General features: G+C 49.7%; 1 protein-coding gene across 8 annotated transcripts in view; it reads right to left on the bottom strand.

The window, feature by feature from the left end:
- LOC139814502 (uncharacterized) overlaps positions 1 to 15973 on the bottom strand; it is a 44957-nt gene that overhangs the window by 24092 nt on the left and 4892 nt on the right. For 5 of the 8 annotated variants that reach the window (XM_071780792.1, XM_071780799.1, XM_071780794.1 and 2 more), the window contains exon 3: positions 10993 to 11170. In XM_071780792.1, coding sequence (XP_071636893.1) covers positions 10993 to 11170 — 178 coding nt within the window. Of the gene's footprint in view, positions 1 to 3783; positions 4712 to 10992; positions 11171 to 15973 lie in introns of those variants that run through there. The other 3 variants (XM_071780796.1, XM_071780800.1, XM_071780798.1) reach the window with 2 other exon arrangements.

Here is a 15973-nt window from a genome sequence, read left to right as displayed (position 1 = left end):
ATACCTAACGGAACAACTAAATCTCGCGTTACATAACCCTTCTCTCCGCCCTCTTCCTCTCCCCCCCCCCTCCCCGCTTGATCTAAATGCAGTTTAAAGCCACGCTTAATGAAAGTGTCCGTTTAATTTCCTAACCCGCGAGCGGATTAAGGAGAGGGGCTCACATAAACGGAGGGCTCGAAAAGCCGTGTCGGATAACGATCGGCATCTGGATCGGACGGATAGCGATCGACTTCTATTCGTGCCTCGGCGATTGAGCGTTAATAAGTATCGTGCAAAGGCATATCTATGAAATGACTATAATCACTCGCGCGTGAGTTACGGTCGCACGAAAACGATCGTCAAATCGCATTCTTTTCTCGCTCGTGATCGAGGAAATGAACGGCAAGAATTCGGGCGTGGGTCGGAAGATCGACGAAGGATCCAGGAGGTCGTGCAAGACGCTTAATCGCGAAAAGATGAAAAATCGAGATACAATCAAGATACGATTAGAAAATTCCAATGCACAATATGCAAGGATTAACGGACGTCGCCTGAACAATAATTTCTTGTTAAATGAATGTTTTTTTTTATATTTTAACCAGCAATTTACGTCCCCCAAGTATTCTTATCAAAATCAATTAAAAAAAAAAAAAGAATAATGATTGATAAACGTCGTATAACATTTTACATTAGCGAAATCACCGGCGATAACCGACTCTCAACCGACACGGACAAATACGTGTATTCTCAAGAGGGTTCACGATATATAACTTGTAAATACCCAATAGATACTCAACGCTAACTGGATCCCCTGATGCGGAACGGCGCGCTTGTTCTCTAATTTACCGTTGATGAACTCGACTCTCTAGCGCGACAAATGTTAAACAAACATAAACAAAAGCACGCGTACGAAGAAGCGAGAGAAATATATAACTTTGTGGTTTTACAATTCTCTCGAGAGAAATTAATCGTCGACTACTGGACTGGGACGCCGTAAGTTCGAGCCGTTTAAACGGACGGACGTTAATCACGCCGGTTAACCGCCGTGATATCGTTGTTTAAGCGGACCGATCGACAGTAAATTACCGGGCCCGCGCGAACGGTAAAACGCCCGCGTTTCCCTTCGCGGAGGTGGCAATTAAGCGCGGAACGTTATATACGCGCGAGACGTCTCAACACCGAAACCTAGGAAACCCGATACCCGCGCGCGGGCTCATTACGTTCGCGGACCACGCTCGATTGCGATGACCGACTCGCGGTCGACGCGCACATTAAACGGTTTCGCCACGCCTTCCGACAAAACGTAATCCGAGACTCACCCGCGGAGAGCTATCCCTCGAAAGAATTAAGAATTCGTAACGTATCGTGATCCGTACTTTTTATACGCGAGCGCGCGCGCGCGCGCGCGTGACGATTGTAACTTCGCGCGAGAGAACGACCAACAGAGAAATGAGAAAGAACAATAACAAAAATAATCCATCCGTTCAAATACACGGTGCGGGTTGAACGGCACAATGCGCGACGCGTTCGCCGACGGGGATCTATACGCGACCGCGTACATGTACGCGACGAAATCGTAAAGTCGCGCGATGGTATACGCGTATATACGTACATGCCACTGACGGAGGTCTCAATCCGCGATACTCTCTCAGCCGCGCGCGCACACACGCACACGTGTGTGCACGCATACGCAACATGTACACGCGTTACACACATGGAGAGACAAAGGCGAGACGCGTAACGCAATAATGATCATAATGCCAGATCGATACAACACGCGATGTTCGCTCGTCGCATCGGCTGGCCGCGAGGATGCCGATGACATGAAAGCGAGGAGGAATGCGCGCGTAACGATTCGACGACGACGATGCCGCGTCAAGAAGTCGCTAAATTATTAGTTTCTACGGTGCTTGTTTCATCCCTCATCCCGCCTCCTTCCTTCCACCTGCGTCTCTCTTTCTCTCTGCGATACGCATCTCCGAATTGCGTGTAGACTTGTACGCGTGGAGGCAGGCGCGTGACGTGCGTAACCGCGACGGACGCGCGCGCGATTATCGCGCGAAAGGGCTTGTCGCGCGCGCGGAGACGCGTGGATTATCTCTCGATAAATAAACGGTGTATAAATCAATATTACCGTGTGCTTTCTAACGTCGCGTCTCGCAATCGCGGCATTTCGCGTGATTCGACGTAGCGCGGCGTGAGCTGTGGAAGTATAGGCTCGTACGGACGAGACTTCAGAATCTTCTTTCTCGCTAATGAGAGTCCAGCGAAGAGTTTGATATACCGAACTGACAATGCGGTCGATCGGTCTGAGTTTAATCGGACCAGAGTTATTAGAGATCGAAATTGCCCGCGAGTTAACGTCGCGAATTGCAGCGACTCCGTATGTAAAACATCGTCGTCATCATAGGTTTGTCGAACGCACGAGGAAAAAAATCTGCTTGTGGACGAATCCGTGGCGCTTATCAGAAGTGACGTATTTGATCCTCAATAACCGAGACTGCGAAATTATCATGCGAGATTTTCTTCTGCTATTTTCTTTTCTCTGTTACATCTGTTACATCCTACAGTGTTATTTTAATATTGTTATATCATCGGGGAATGATTCGTCGAATTAATAGCTTTGCGCTCTTCGGACACGGATTTAGCGGTAATGGTCGAATTCCTGCAGGCGTCAAGCAAAGTCAACTATTATTACACGCATAATTGCGGCGGCGTCGCCTATCTCTCTGATCCGCGCCTCTCCGAGTCGCGGTAAGGCGAAGCCGCGCATCGATCGCGTGGCGTCGATTCCTTCGCGGATTTTCAGGAGTCATTCGCGAGAACGATTCTGCCTCGTCAGCGATTCGCGGGCGTCCGGTATTTTCGCGCGCGCGCGCGCGCCTCTTTCGCCGGGAAAGCCCGGTCGCAAATCATCGGTCGCTAATCTAATCGTTAAATTATCGGTGTCGAAATAAATTATTCCCGTTGCCTTCTCTCGACGGATCGAACGATTAACGTTTCCGATGGAGGCGACCCGATAGTCCGTCGACGTCGATGATCTTTTCGCGTCGACGTCTCTTACGCCGCTTTCGCCGCGCATTGACGATCCTCTCGGGTCGAATCGATCCGATCGAAACGGGATTATCTCCCGCGGGCGATGGACGGCACGTGAGTACGTGAGTCTAAACCGAACGTTAACGAAGGTTTCACCGTCGATTTTTTTTTCTTTTTCAGAAAATCGCCTCTACGCGCGCTTCGCGTCTGCCTCTCGCTCGCCTTCTTTCCCGACCGTTTTTCTCTCTTTCTCTCTCGTTTACGCCCACGCGCGCGCGGCCAACCACGGAACCGGCCGGCGGGTAAGAGAGAGTGTATTTCTCGCTTATTATCCTTTCCTTCGATTTTCTACCGAAGGGAAAAGAATACGCCGAAGGAAGGTGCCGTCTACGTATATTATATGTGTACGTGTCTTTCGCGTGTACGATGTGTGTATGTACGTGTGTATTGTGTGTGTCGGCGGGTATCGTCGGTATCCGTGACGTGTGACTCACCCGCACACGCGGTCCGATGTACTCTCGCCGTGGAGATTTACAGCTCATTACCGATTTCATACCCCGGCGTCACGATCGATCCGCCGAGCCGAGCCGAGCCGATACGGCGCGGCGCGGCGCGGCGGAGTCGAGCGGAATCGGAGCGGAGTCGGAGCGGAATCGTCGTCGTCGTATCGCGTGCCACACCGACGATACGTGACACCGAGCAGATCGGGTTTCGCTCGTGGAAAACGCATGCTCGCGCGCCAAATGGCTTTTCTCTCTCGTTTACCTTTGTCGCCTCCTCCCACGAGGAGGGCCGTTGGACGGCGCGTCGTCCGGTGAAGCGCAAACGATCCGGGAACGTTTTTCCTCGTGCCGACGGCGGGAGAAACACCGGAAAGGAGTCGAACGTGGGCCGCGTTTAATCGCGCCGCGAATCTCCGACGATCGCCGAGCGGATCGCGAGAGAGCGGAGGTGTCACTGTCGAAATTGCGAAACGGCGCTCTCGGGATAGCACCCGTGAAAAAAAAATAACGTCTCGCGGAAAAATCTCGATGCGTCGATGAACCGAACACACTTTAAGGTAGGACGAAACGAGCGTAACATTCACAATGGGACTGCGCGCGTGTGCGATCCATCAGGCGTTGCATGCCCGCGAAAATGTCAAACGACGAGGATGTTGGGCCTCACAGCAGCAGCGGCAGCGGCAGCAGCGACGGAGGCAGGAACGGCAGCGGCGGCGGCCGTCGCCGCTCGCGTGGGAGTGTGACATAATACCGCGCTCGGTTCCTGCGCAGGAATCCCTGCAGAGCCCAGAGGCACTCACCGCGCGGATCTTCCGCGTCCTCGGTCTCTATCCTCGTCGACGTCGCTCCGGGTATCCGATATCCCGATCTCGATCTCACTACTGTAAGTTTAATAACAGACGTTTCGGCACCGCGCCGCGCGCGCGGCAATTTCCGTATGTCACGTGTCAGTTGCGTGTACACGCGCACGCGGATCTGCTATTCTGCTGGCGGCAGCAACGGCAACGCGTACACGCGTGTCGTCGTCTCGGGCCGCGCGCGACAGCAGCCGGCCCATCCGCTTGCCTGCCTGCCTTGCCTGCCTTGCCTCGCCTGCTTGCCTCCTGCGCGTTCCGTTCCGTGCTGCACGACGACTCGGGCCGAGCGCGGACTGAAGTCGGGCGCGCGCGCTCCGCCGAGGTGAGCGGAGGTGACTTGCTACTCGGGCCGGATCGGGGCCCGGCGCAACGAGGAGCGGTGTGGTGCGGGAACGGCGAACACCACCACGAGCATCGGTGGCCAGTGGCGGCGGTGGTGTTGCGGCCGGTCGAGCGTACAAGGAGGAAGCGAGTCTCCGCGTGTGTGGCACGTGTATGTATGTACGTGTGCATATGTATGCGCGCGCTGTTTATGTACGACGCGTATGTATGCGTACTCGTGAACGTGCAGGTATAGAGACAATCATGCGTGTTGGTGGGCACGGGTGTACCTGGCGGGAGAAGGTGCCCCGCGCGAGTAAGCGAACGCGAGTGCCCCCCTCGAGGCACCGCGCGAGCGCCACGCAGGATCGCGCGGATCCGCCCGTGCATTGGCGGCGTGCATCTTCTTCGCCGTCGTCGCCATCGCCGCGAAAGTTCCGCGCGCGGTGGAACGAAAAATGGATGTGAGTTCCGCGAAGAAGAGAAAAAAAAAATGGAAGATGCGGAGGCGTATTTAAGCGGAGGTAGGCGGTGCCTCCGGCGACGAATTTTGAGGATATCCTTTAAGTGGGATGCTAAAAAGAAACGAAAAGCTTATCGAAAACGACAGAAATGCTCAACGATTATCTTTTTTATATACATGTCAAGCGCGCCTCTAATTAATTATATGCCCTCTGGAGATTAGATATTGGATTGAATTTAATCGCTTTCCAACCGACGATTCGTACCGCCTCCGGTCGAGCGTGCTAATAATTTCGCGCGTGTAATGTAAAGTGCACGATCTATTGCGCGTTTCGACAGTCGATCCTCGCGGGGCTGAATGTATCCGCAAATGTCATTGGAATATATGAGATATATCGGCGAAGACGGAGGCCGATTCGCACGCGGGGGCCGGGCGAGCGCGGCGCGGTTCGCGGAATGCGAGGCGCGGATTCCTGATTTCGCGTTTTTAAATTTTCGCGCTGGGGCTCACAATGCCGCGTTTACGTAATCGAAATGCGTAGGAAGCCACGCAGATTGATTAGCACATGAGAGGAGAAAGGTTGCGACCATATAGATATCGGCTGGTGGCTCCATGCGAATCGCTGGCGCGAGCGCGAGCGCATGGAGCGGAGCCGCGGCGAGACCACGTGGGTGTCATCACACGCGCGTGAAAAAAAAGCCGAGAGATTATAGACGCACACGGTGTACTCTCTCTTTCTCTAACGTCTGGCGCAGTGACTCTCAAAGGTGCGTCACGTGAGCAATTTGAGCCTTGTGATCGTCAACGCAAGCTAAAAAGATAAGAATCTGCATTTAATTTTCTTAAAAAATTTCCCTCCGTCATCCGCCTGAAAGTGTAAACGAAAAAGTAAGAAGCAGCACCAGCGAGCTGTTTCGCGAGGGTAATCCGTCTTTCGGACGGAGCGTGTGCCGCCGCGAGTCCCTTCGTGGCCGGACAATAGCGCGCCGCGAGCAAAAAAAGGTTTGAGAACCGTCGGCCTAGAGTGTTAGAGGAGTGTAGGCACACCGCAATATCGCCAAGGGACGGTGCATAAAGGATCCCGATAGCAATGACTATAAATTCGCTCTAAGCGCGAGTCTAAATATAAACTACGTGCGAGAGCGGCTCCGCGTTGTTCCCGCGAGAGAAAAATTGCGCATATTTTTATCCTGTTATTATTACTATTAATGCGACCTTTTCGCGATTACACGTTTTATATTCCTCCCGGTGTTGCATTAATGCAACCCACCTGCCTCGCTTTAACGCTTCGTTAACGTCGGACGCTTCGTTACGTCGAACTTTATCCCGTGAAAAGTAAGCGTGTATGACGAGGGGAGGAAGGGGAACGCGCGCGTTAATTATTCCGCGCGCGCAAAATCATGCGTCGCAAATTAACGTAAACAAGCGCGTTTCCTTTTGCGCGCGTATGGAATTCTTTCTTGCAGCGAGCATTAGGTAGGATCGAATTTCCTACGAAGGGAAGTAATGTGATAGCTCAACGGTCGAAAAATATTAGCCGAGAGTCACTTCCGATAATCGTGGACACTTAACACGAACCCTTTGCAACCGCAGAAAGCATAGTCTTCAGTTTTGTTCTCTCGCTCTCTTTCGTGAGTTACTCCTAAATGGATTGCCAAGCTTAATTTAAGGATGATTCTTCCTCCTTCCGAGAAAAGTCAATCGCGATCTGCGATCTGACTGATAATCATTTTCGCGCGAGTTCGCGCAGCGTAGCGGCCGATACGCTGTGGTGAATGTAAAACCGAGCGTACAAACTGAATATTTAAAAGATTATAAAGCAAGTCGGGAGAGGATACGGGGCGATACCGCGTTAACTCGCTCTTGCGTGCCTACTGGCTGCTCTTTCGATAATATGATCGATACCGATCTTGATGACGTAGCTGTCTCGAGTCACGATGGCGCAAACTGAAACGCAACATCCGAAAAAGTTTTTCTTGCGCTAATCCCTCGCGCGTATAATTTAGCGCATCGTCGGAGATCGTCTGTTTCGACCTAAAAACAGATGCACGAAGATCGCGGAGAAGAGGCGAGTATAGACATAGATAAAAAATACAGTCCAAACTTTCCATGCATGAATCTGAAGAATCTATCCTACTATTCTTCGTTCATTCTCGTCTTGAGTGATATCTTCGTTGGTCATGTCCCGCCTTTCACCGGACACCCTGTATATGTATTATTACGTCTTCAGAAGGTGTATGAAAGTAGAGGTGGAACAGAAGCGACGATAAACGGAAGAAAGCGACAACCGTAAGGAACCGTAAAATAAACTGAGAAGAACATCACGCTCGGGCGGCCGTCACTCACCTGAGCGGCCGGTATGTATATATGAAACGATATAAGTGCATTGTGCTCGTTAATGCGCTGGCAAGCGCGTAATGCTTGCGTATGTGCATAAATATTTATGCTATTCGGCTGAACAATCCCTAAAACGAAATGAAGTCTCTGCGGCCGTGACGGGAACCCTCGCGTATTATCGTTGATACAATATTTCGTGTTGCTTCTTATTATCAGTCCCATCAATGATATTGCCCCCTCAATGCCGATTATTTTCTTTCGCTCTCGCGCTATTTCGATTAGAAAACGACAAATTCGCAATTTGCATTTCCAATTTGAAATTTTTCATTTTTATTATTAAATTTTTATTGTTAATCCACTTTTTTTCTCTCGTCAAACATGTACACACATACACATTCTCTCTCTCTCTCTCTCTCTCTTTTTGCGAGAATCCTCCTCGCAAATGATAATTTTGAAATATTATTTTTACAAGTTGAATCGAAAAAATTCGAGCATATTTATGATTAATAAAGATCGACTACGTATGTTGATATATGCATTCGGGTGCTGTCATCAATAATCTCATTAAATTTCTGAAACCTCCAAATATGTGCTGCGAGACGTCGACAACGTGTTTTTTTTTCGCTGCGCCAAATGACGATGGATTTAGATTATAAAAAGCCAGTAGCTCGTATATGTACGAATGTAATAGTAAGGAGGACCGATTCCGATTGGTAGTACACAACAAAGCCGCAGAACGAATATGTATTCGGGCGTTCATGCGGGCGCGTACGCTTTTGGATACATGAGGGCCAAAAGGGAGAAACAGATAGAGAGAGAAGGATAATTTTGTTGTATTCCGAAGAGAAGAGCGGAGTAAAGAGAAACGTACAATAGATATAAATTACAAATTAGATACAATAGATATTGAGATCAAATATGCGAAAGGAAAAGAAAAAAAGAAAGAAAAATTTATCATACTTTGGCAAGGAACTTCCTTAGTAGCATAGTATAAAAATAAAAAGTGTAATTAAATTGGGATGCAAAAACCGATATAGATATAAGATTAAACGTAGCAAAACAGTAGAAGAAATATTCAAAATAAGAAATAAAAATAGAGAAAAAAAAGCGACGAAGGAAAATAGAGAAAGACCAGAGAGGAGAGACCAAAGAAGAGAGAGCCGCAAAAGCGGACCAAGGGAGACGGACTCGCTCGAGCCGAACGCCACTTCTCTCCTCGGCGGGAGCGGAGAGAGAAAAGAGAGCGAGAAAGAGAGTAGTGAGATAAGAAAGGGAGGCAGAGAGATAGAGAGACACCCAGCGCACACAGCCAGCGGGGTGTGCAGATGTGTCCCCTCCCCGCGAGTTCCGCCGTGCACGTGCATCGAGGTCGCGCGCGTGTGTGCGGGTACAAAGTAGGTCCAGCGGCGCGGAGGAGAGCGAGACGGCGAATGGATATCGCCGTCCCCTCGCGGCCGGCGCGACCAATCCGCGCCGAGCGCGAGCTGCGTGAAGGCGGAACGCGCTGCTCTTTCGCGTATATATTCCGCGGTATTTATTATTCAGTTTGCAAATACGTGGCAAAAATGATCTCTCTCCCGCGCGGGCGCAGACACTCGCCGCTCGCCGCTTGCGCTCGGGTGCGCGCGCGCGCGCGCTCGCTCGCGCTCACGCTGGGATGTTGGCCTCGCCGCGGCTCCTCTCACGGGCCGGCCCGCTCGGCTCGGAGCCGGGAGGTGGAGCCAGAAGGCAAAGGAGCAGGGTAAACGACGGAGATATCGGCCGTTAATTTGTTAGAAACGCCACCGGCACGGCCGATCGCGCCGCGTACGCCTGCCCGCGTATGTGCGTATGTGCGTGCGCGTGCACGCGTGTACAATTGTACATGCGACACCGCGCTACGATCGGACTCCATGAGACCCGCTTCGCGAACTTATGAGAATCGCGACGTTAAACGACCCGCTGGGTATTTAACTTTGTTTAATAAGACTAATATCGAATATTCAGAGACAAATTCGCTTAAAACTGAGAATTAGAGTTAATACTATTACGCGCGACGCTAATAATGTCCGTGTTTGTTAGTCGCCGCCTTAAATAACGTGAGCGATAGCGGGCTGCGCGTTCGGACGGAAAAGGAGCGTCGTCGCGCGACCGTTCCATGCAAAACACCGGTAATCCCCGTTTTTCTACGAACGCGTGCATTTGCACCATGGTCAGTTACGCCTTCTCCACCCGCGTGGTGTTCTCCGCCACGCCATAACATTTCCGCAGTTAACACACTCGTGGCCGATATCATCTACTCCTTTCTTTTCGCCCGTTCGCGTTCTTTGATGTTCGCCAGCACGCCCGTGTCTCGGATTCCAAGGAAAAACGCGATTTAATCGTGCGATCGTATAATTACAAAATTGCAAATGCCCGTCCGATCGTGATCATCGCGCGTGTCGTTGGTTCTTAATCGCCGATTCCCAGAGTCTTTCCCATATGGTGTTTAACGCGTATTAAGTCTAATCGCGATATACCGGGAATGCGAGGCGGAAGTATCAAGAGGCCCACCCGGCAAGTGATGCGGTCCATCACTGGTCAGACGTTCACCGAATCGAAGAAGCCACGTGGACCCGCCGCGCCGCGAGAGCTCTCGCCGTTCTTAATCCCGTGATCTCAAATTGCGCGATCAGTTGAAGCCATCGGTGGTGAAAGAACTTCGGTTTAACAAAGGATTTCCGGTTTCTTCCGGAAAATCGGGAAAACTCGGAAGAAAACTCAATCTTGATTTCCGGAGATAAATATAGGCGGGATCGCGAGGTCTCGATGACATCTCGCTTGATTAATCACATCGTGAGAAAGTCTCGGCTACGACGCGACGTCGCGCGTCGCGAGCAGAAGTGAAGTAAACAGAAATATATTGTTCCTGTCAAGTTTCACTATTTCACGATTAATATTGTTAATAACGCCTAGAACGTTAAATTATGCGGCCCCGACAGGCTACCTGGCGTTTCCCGTGGAGTTCCTCGTTCGCGACGTTTAAAAAAAAAAGAGCCACGCGGTTCAAAGTTCAAGGCACTTTACGCCCTACTTCCTCCGCGACTGCGTCGTTCGAGCCGTAAAACGGCCTCTCCCCGAGGATAGGCACAAATTAGAATCCCGTGGAATTCGCAAAAGTCACAGTCGAGTTGGCAACCAGTCCGTGTGTGTGAACGTAAGCCCGCTTCGACTTTTCTTTCCGTGGATCTTTTTTTCCTCGTGCTGCGCGACGAGAGAAACGTTTTTTTTTTTTATATATCTCGATATTGAAGATCTTTCGATATATTCTTTGTTGTATAGAAATCGGTTTCATATATTTACATGCCTCGTTACGGCGCTTCCCCTCTCAAAACTTGGAGATTCCGCGACTCTTTCCGCGAGCATCTCGTTTTTCCGATGCAACGGGCCGACGCGTATTCTTTCTTCCGGTCGCGAGGACATTAAAGGCCGATTTTCCTAGTACGAGCCGCGGAGAATGCGACCGGCAACTTACTTGGCGGTGCAAAACGGGAACGTTGTGAAAGCCCCGGTGCGGCGCGGCTCTTCATCCTTCTCGTCTTCGTCCTCTCGACGCCGCTCGACGTCCCCTCGCGTTCCCTGCACGGCGACGGCGACGGTGGCGGTGGCGGTGGCGGTAGCGGCGACGGCAGCGCGGTGGCGGGCTCTCCTCGCTAGGAAATAAGAAATTTTCTTGAGAGATGCGAGCCTCTCCGTGCGAGGGAGGAGGCCTAGCCAAGCGAACATAGTTAATTTAGATTGTATCGCGTGAGAAGCAGGAAATGACGAAATATCCTGAGTGCTGACTTATGCACGCCGCCTCGTGTGTGCCTCGGCCGCGCCGCGCTGCTCCTCGACCTCAGCCGCGGCTCTGCTACGCGGCTCCGACACGCAAGGATGATACCTTTTTTTTTCTTTCCTTTTTTCCTCTCTCTCTATATATATCCTATATTCCGATCTGACACCGCCGCGCTGCGTGGCGAGAACATTTGCGCGACGTCGTTCGACGTTTCATCGAACCGTGAAACGCATTGAATCGTGTCGCGATATATACGATATACATCGAAAATTCGACGGAACACGCGCTATCAGGGATACCCGTTAAACTTATTACGGAACGTACCGTCAGTCCTCCGACACCGTGAGAAATTGGAGAACACTTCTGTGTAGCGAAAACTTCGCGGGAAGACGTTAACTTTTAAACATTCCGAAATTAGGCGTGCGAAATCAAGTGTAATTCCAGTTAAAAAATCAGCTGCATAATGAGTTTTCAAGTTTTTTTTATTTATGACTTCGAGCTTCGATGAATCAGAACCGAGATCAGAACCGATTAATTATAATTGTCATTTCATTACTGTCTCAAATGTCCATGCGTATATAGAATTGGGCATGGCTGCCAGACGGTCTTCCAGGTCGTACCCCGTGGAAATCTCGTCGGCGCACTAAAGGAAGTGACGCGGGAATAATTTGTCACACGTGATTGGAGACGGCGTATAATGAAGGCTCGAGTTCCGAGTACAATCGGTGCCATCGGTTTTAAACGACCATATATATGAGGACACACGCACACAGTACATTCTTATACAAATAAGTCGCTATATACGACTATAAAGCGTTATCCCGCATAAATCGCTTAAACAGATATAAACAAAAGAGCTCGTAACGCGCATCTCCCAATTAATCATTTTCTCGTAGAGATACTTATCGAAAAGTTGAATAAAATCTTTTTTATTTACATTTTTAATAGTAATAGTGGAAAACAGTGATAATAAATCTACGATGAACGCGTGTGATGCGTACATACACACAGAGGCGCAGACACGCCTATTACGCGGTGATAGATTTGTTGTCGGCAAGGTGTAACGAAACATCGATGCGCAAGGTCACTCTATACTTTGCTGTCGTAAGGTGAATGAGAGAAAACGCTCGTCTGTAAGGCGTTATAAGTAGAGACATGGGTGCTGTGTTTAATTCCGCTCACGAAACCGGGTTCTTTCCGTCACACTCCCATGGAGCTTGGTCACCTGAAGAGTTACTATGCCCAATTAACCCTTTGAGAACCGTACGCTTGCCGGGCATTGCCACTTCCGACGTTGCAACAGCTTTTTGCCATACGATTTTAGCGAGTCCATTATCTGAGCCACGCTATGAAAAAAAAAAAGAAGAAGAAATACCCACGTACCACGATCATGTACTGTGTGTGCGTGCATTTTCCTTGATTCTGTTGCAAATAATTAATTTTGTCCATTCGTGTTAAGATTTTTATATAAATTCACTTGAGAGCGATAACTCGAGCCGTTTGATCAAATCGAGAATCGCGAATTATATCAACGCACCTTAATCGATGACGACCATTACGGTTGCGTGCAAATACGAGCCCGTTTCCACGTGAGCTCTCAACTGGAGAGAGAAATAGAGAATAAGGAGAGGTCGAGAACGACTCTTTAATCTCTCACCTGTGACCCAGACGATACGCGTTCGCGAGTGACGAACGGCTCGACGGAAGCGAACGGGAGGAACGATTCTCTTCGATCATGAATATTTCAGTCGTCAAATTTCCCGAATAATGAACTGATAATTAAGTGACAGGTATTGAACAAAAGTATTAAGCAATAAGATTTTTTCCTCGCGAAAGGTGTTCGAACGACTCCGAACTCACGGAAAAGTAACATTTTATCCTTCATCCTAAAAAGATACAAATTTCTTGATTATTTCTGACGACGGAGTTGGAAAAAAAAAAAAACAGAAAATTCATCGGCGGGAGGAAGAACGACGATGCGTACGGAGCACGCTACCGTACGCATCGATAATATTCCAAAGGGGGCCTCATTAGCGATCCAGGAACGTCTATCCTCCGCCACGAGGAGTAATTATCTGTTACAACGCAGCCGCGTGTGTATGTACGGCGTATAACAGCAGATCAGCGCAACGATTAAGCTCAAAAATAGTTCATGGGAACCCAGGTAAGCTAATCTCCATCGCATTAGTGTTGTTCCATACGTATAAAATGCTTTCCGAGGAGGAAGCAGCATGCACGCACCTTTACCGCTCGCGGGGTCATCACTTTCGAAAGACCGCGAACGCCTCTCGACTGCTCGCGAATTGCGTTGTCCTCGAGGTACCGCAAAATCCAGTTTTAACCAGAAATTACTCCTATTCAATTTTGTTTTTTGTATTATCGAACTGTCCGATCGATGCTTAAATTTAATCCCGAACAAATGAATCTGTAGATGACTTTGCCGTACTAATTCGTTCGACAGTACTAATCATTAACGCTCGTTATTTTTTACGCTGTCCGGCATCTCGCTTTCGATCGAGCTTGTAAAGCCTTCGTTTCGAGTCCATAAATTAATGTAATGCTCGCTACTGTACGATAGCCGAGAGATCGCGTGCACGGAATCGTGCGCATCGTTCGGTGTCCCTCGAAATCTACGAGGCGCGCTCCTGGTGAGACAGGTCGGGTCCAACTCGTCGCGGGAAAAATGACGGGTTCGCCATTGGTGAATCTACCCCGGCATGTGCACGCCGGTACTTACCTATACAGGGTGTTTGCACACGCGATGTACCTCATTGAAAGACGTATATTTCATTTATGGTTTCTGCGAATCTTAAGACCGGCATTTTTTCCGCGAAGATTCAATTGAACGGTTATCGCGATCTTTTAATTTTTCAACATTAAGTATCTCTGTGAAAATAGCATCCGTAGTATCTAAAATGAATCTGTTGACGTCTTGCCGAAACTTGTTTCGCGAAAGGAAATGTTCGATCAGTCCGACCGTCCGTAACTCCGAGAATCATCGAATGGATTTTTGTTGAGAGAATCGCGCTCCTCAGACCGCGCGAATGGTTCGCGAGTGAAACTCGTCGCGTACGTCGCGGAACACCCTGTATAATCTAGCTGCCGTACCTCTACGGTACCTACCTACCTACCTACCACCCGCAACCGACAACAGGCCAAGCCGGGGCAGAGTCTTAGGCCAGGCCAGGCCGAGCAAGAGTCGTGTAAGAAGGGGTTAAGAAACTCTCGAACTGAAGTGCCTACACCGGAAGCAGGGGCCTTGCTTTCTGGGCTAATAACCGTACCCACATCGACACGCGGGATCTGCGTGCGCGCGTACACGCTTAGAGGAGAGAAAGACGGAGAGAGAGAGAAAAAAAAGAGCGTGAGAGGGGGACGGGGGAGGGGTCGGAAACGAGGGGTGGGAGAGAGAGAGAGGTGTAATATGGCGGCGGCGGGGTCTCTTTTATGCGTGCGCGTACGTATACGCCTGGGCGGCCCCTGGTGTGACGCACACACAGGTGCGCGCGGGGCCCCTTATCAGCATGCAAAGCTAGATTTTATGTGCGATCGAATGCCGAGCTGACGGGATTCATACGCAAATCGCAATCGAGCTACATGCACGCGAGTCACTCCAAGTCACTCGGGAAAACGCCGCGACGAAAAGCCGCCGCGCGATCGTGACTCGATGCCGAAATTGATGTCTGTTGCGATACGAGGACCTTATTACGAATATATTGATATTTTATACTACGTGATGTCTCTCTACACGAAAAACCTCGATTATCCGCTGAGCGATTTGACGACTGGTGGATTATCCGAACCTGTGGCATAATTATTTGTTTACTTATCATATTTGAGTGTGTTATGCCTCATAATAAATGCACACACAATTTCCTGCGCTATAATTATAGTTGCCAGCTTTACGGCGCGTCAGTTATTTCTTACGCTGCCATAATTATAAATATGATTTCTCCACTTTGCGGCGCGGGTAATTTTATGAAATGACGGATCTCACTACACTCTGAAGTGGATCTTCTCACCGTTCGCGGAGTGAGATTGATTATCGCTCCTCGCTAACTGTACAACGGATAGGTCTCGTAAACAGATAAATCTGCAATTAAATGCGAAATTAACCTGAATATGAAGCATGCGCGATTAGGTATCTCGCGGACGAAGTAACGTTACGGGATACAGCGCGCCAAGTCCTCATAGATAAGCGACATCCGCTTCTGAAATGCCGAGACAAAAACTCGGGGCGACGTTTTATCTCAGACGTAACAGACAATTGATTTCAAGATTGCTTGCAGCAATCGGTTTAAACGGAAATCGATATACATTGCTGATTAAGCGTTATCGATAACACGCCTCACGATTCTTTAACCACTAAAATTCTCCCCCGACGGGACGGTATTTAACAGCATTTCTACAAGCCGCCGAGATGCGGTCACTGAGATAAGGGGAGATTAATCGAAAACGGTAGCGCTGGTCCAGCGGAACGACAAACAAACGTGCCGACGTAACGCCGCTCCTGCTGCAGGAACAACGAACGGGGGGGAACAACGAAACCCTTATCGCGCGCGCAAAACGGTACGCTATCCCGTTTTCCGCTTCGTCCGCTCTCACGCGTACGAATCTCGACATCCGTACGTGGGATCGGAGAAGGTTTCGGCCGACGGGTGCCTTTTTTTTTTTGAAT

Source organism: Temnothorax longispinosus, chromosome 6 (genome assembly GCF_030848805.1).
Source record: "Temnothorax longispinosus isolate EJ_2023e chromosome 6, Tlon_JGU_v1, whole genome shotgun sequence".
Taxonomy (NCBI): Eukaryota; Metazoa; Arthropoda; class Insecta; order Hymenoptera; family Formicidae; genus Temnothorax; species Temnothorax longispinosus.
Note: the sequence above shows the minus strand (reverse complement) of the source record. Positions and strands in the feature narration are given on the sequence as shown.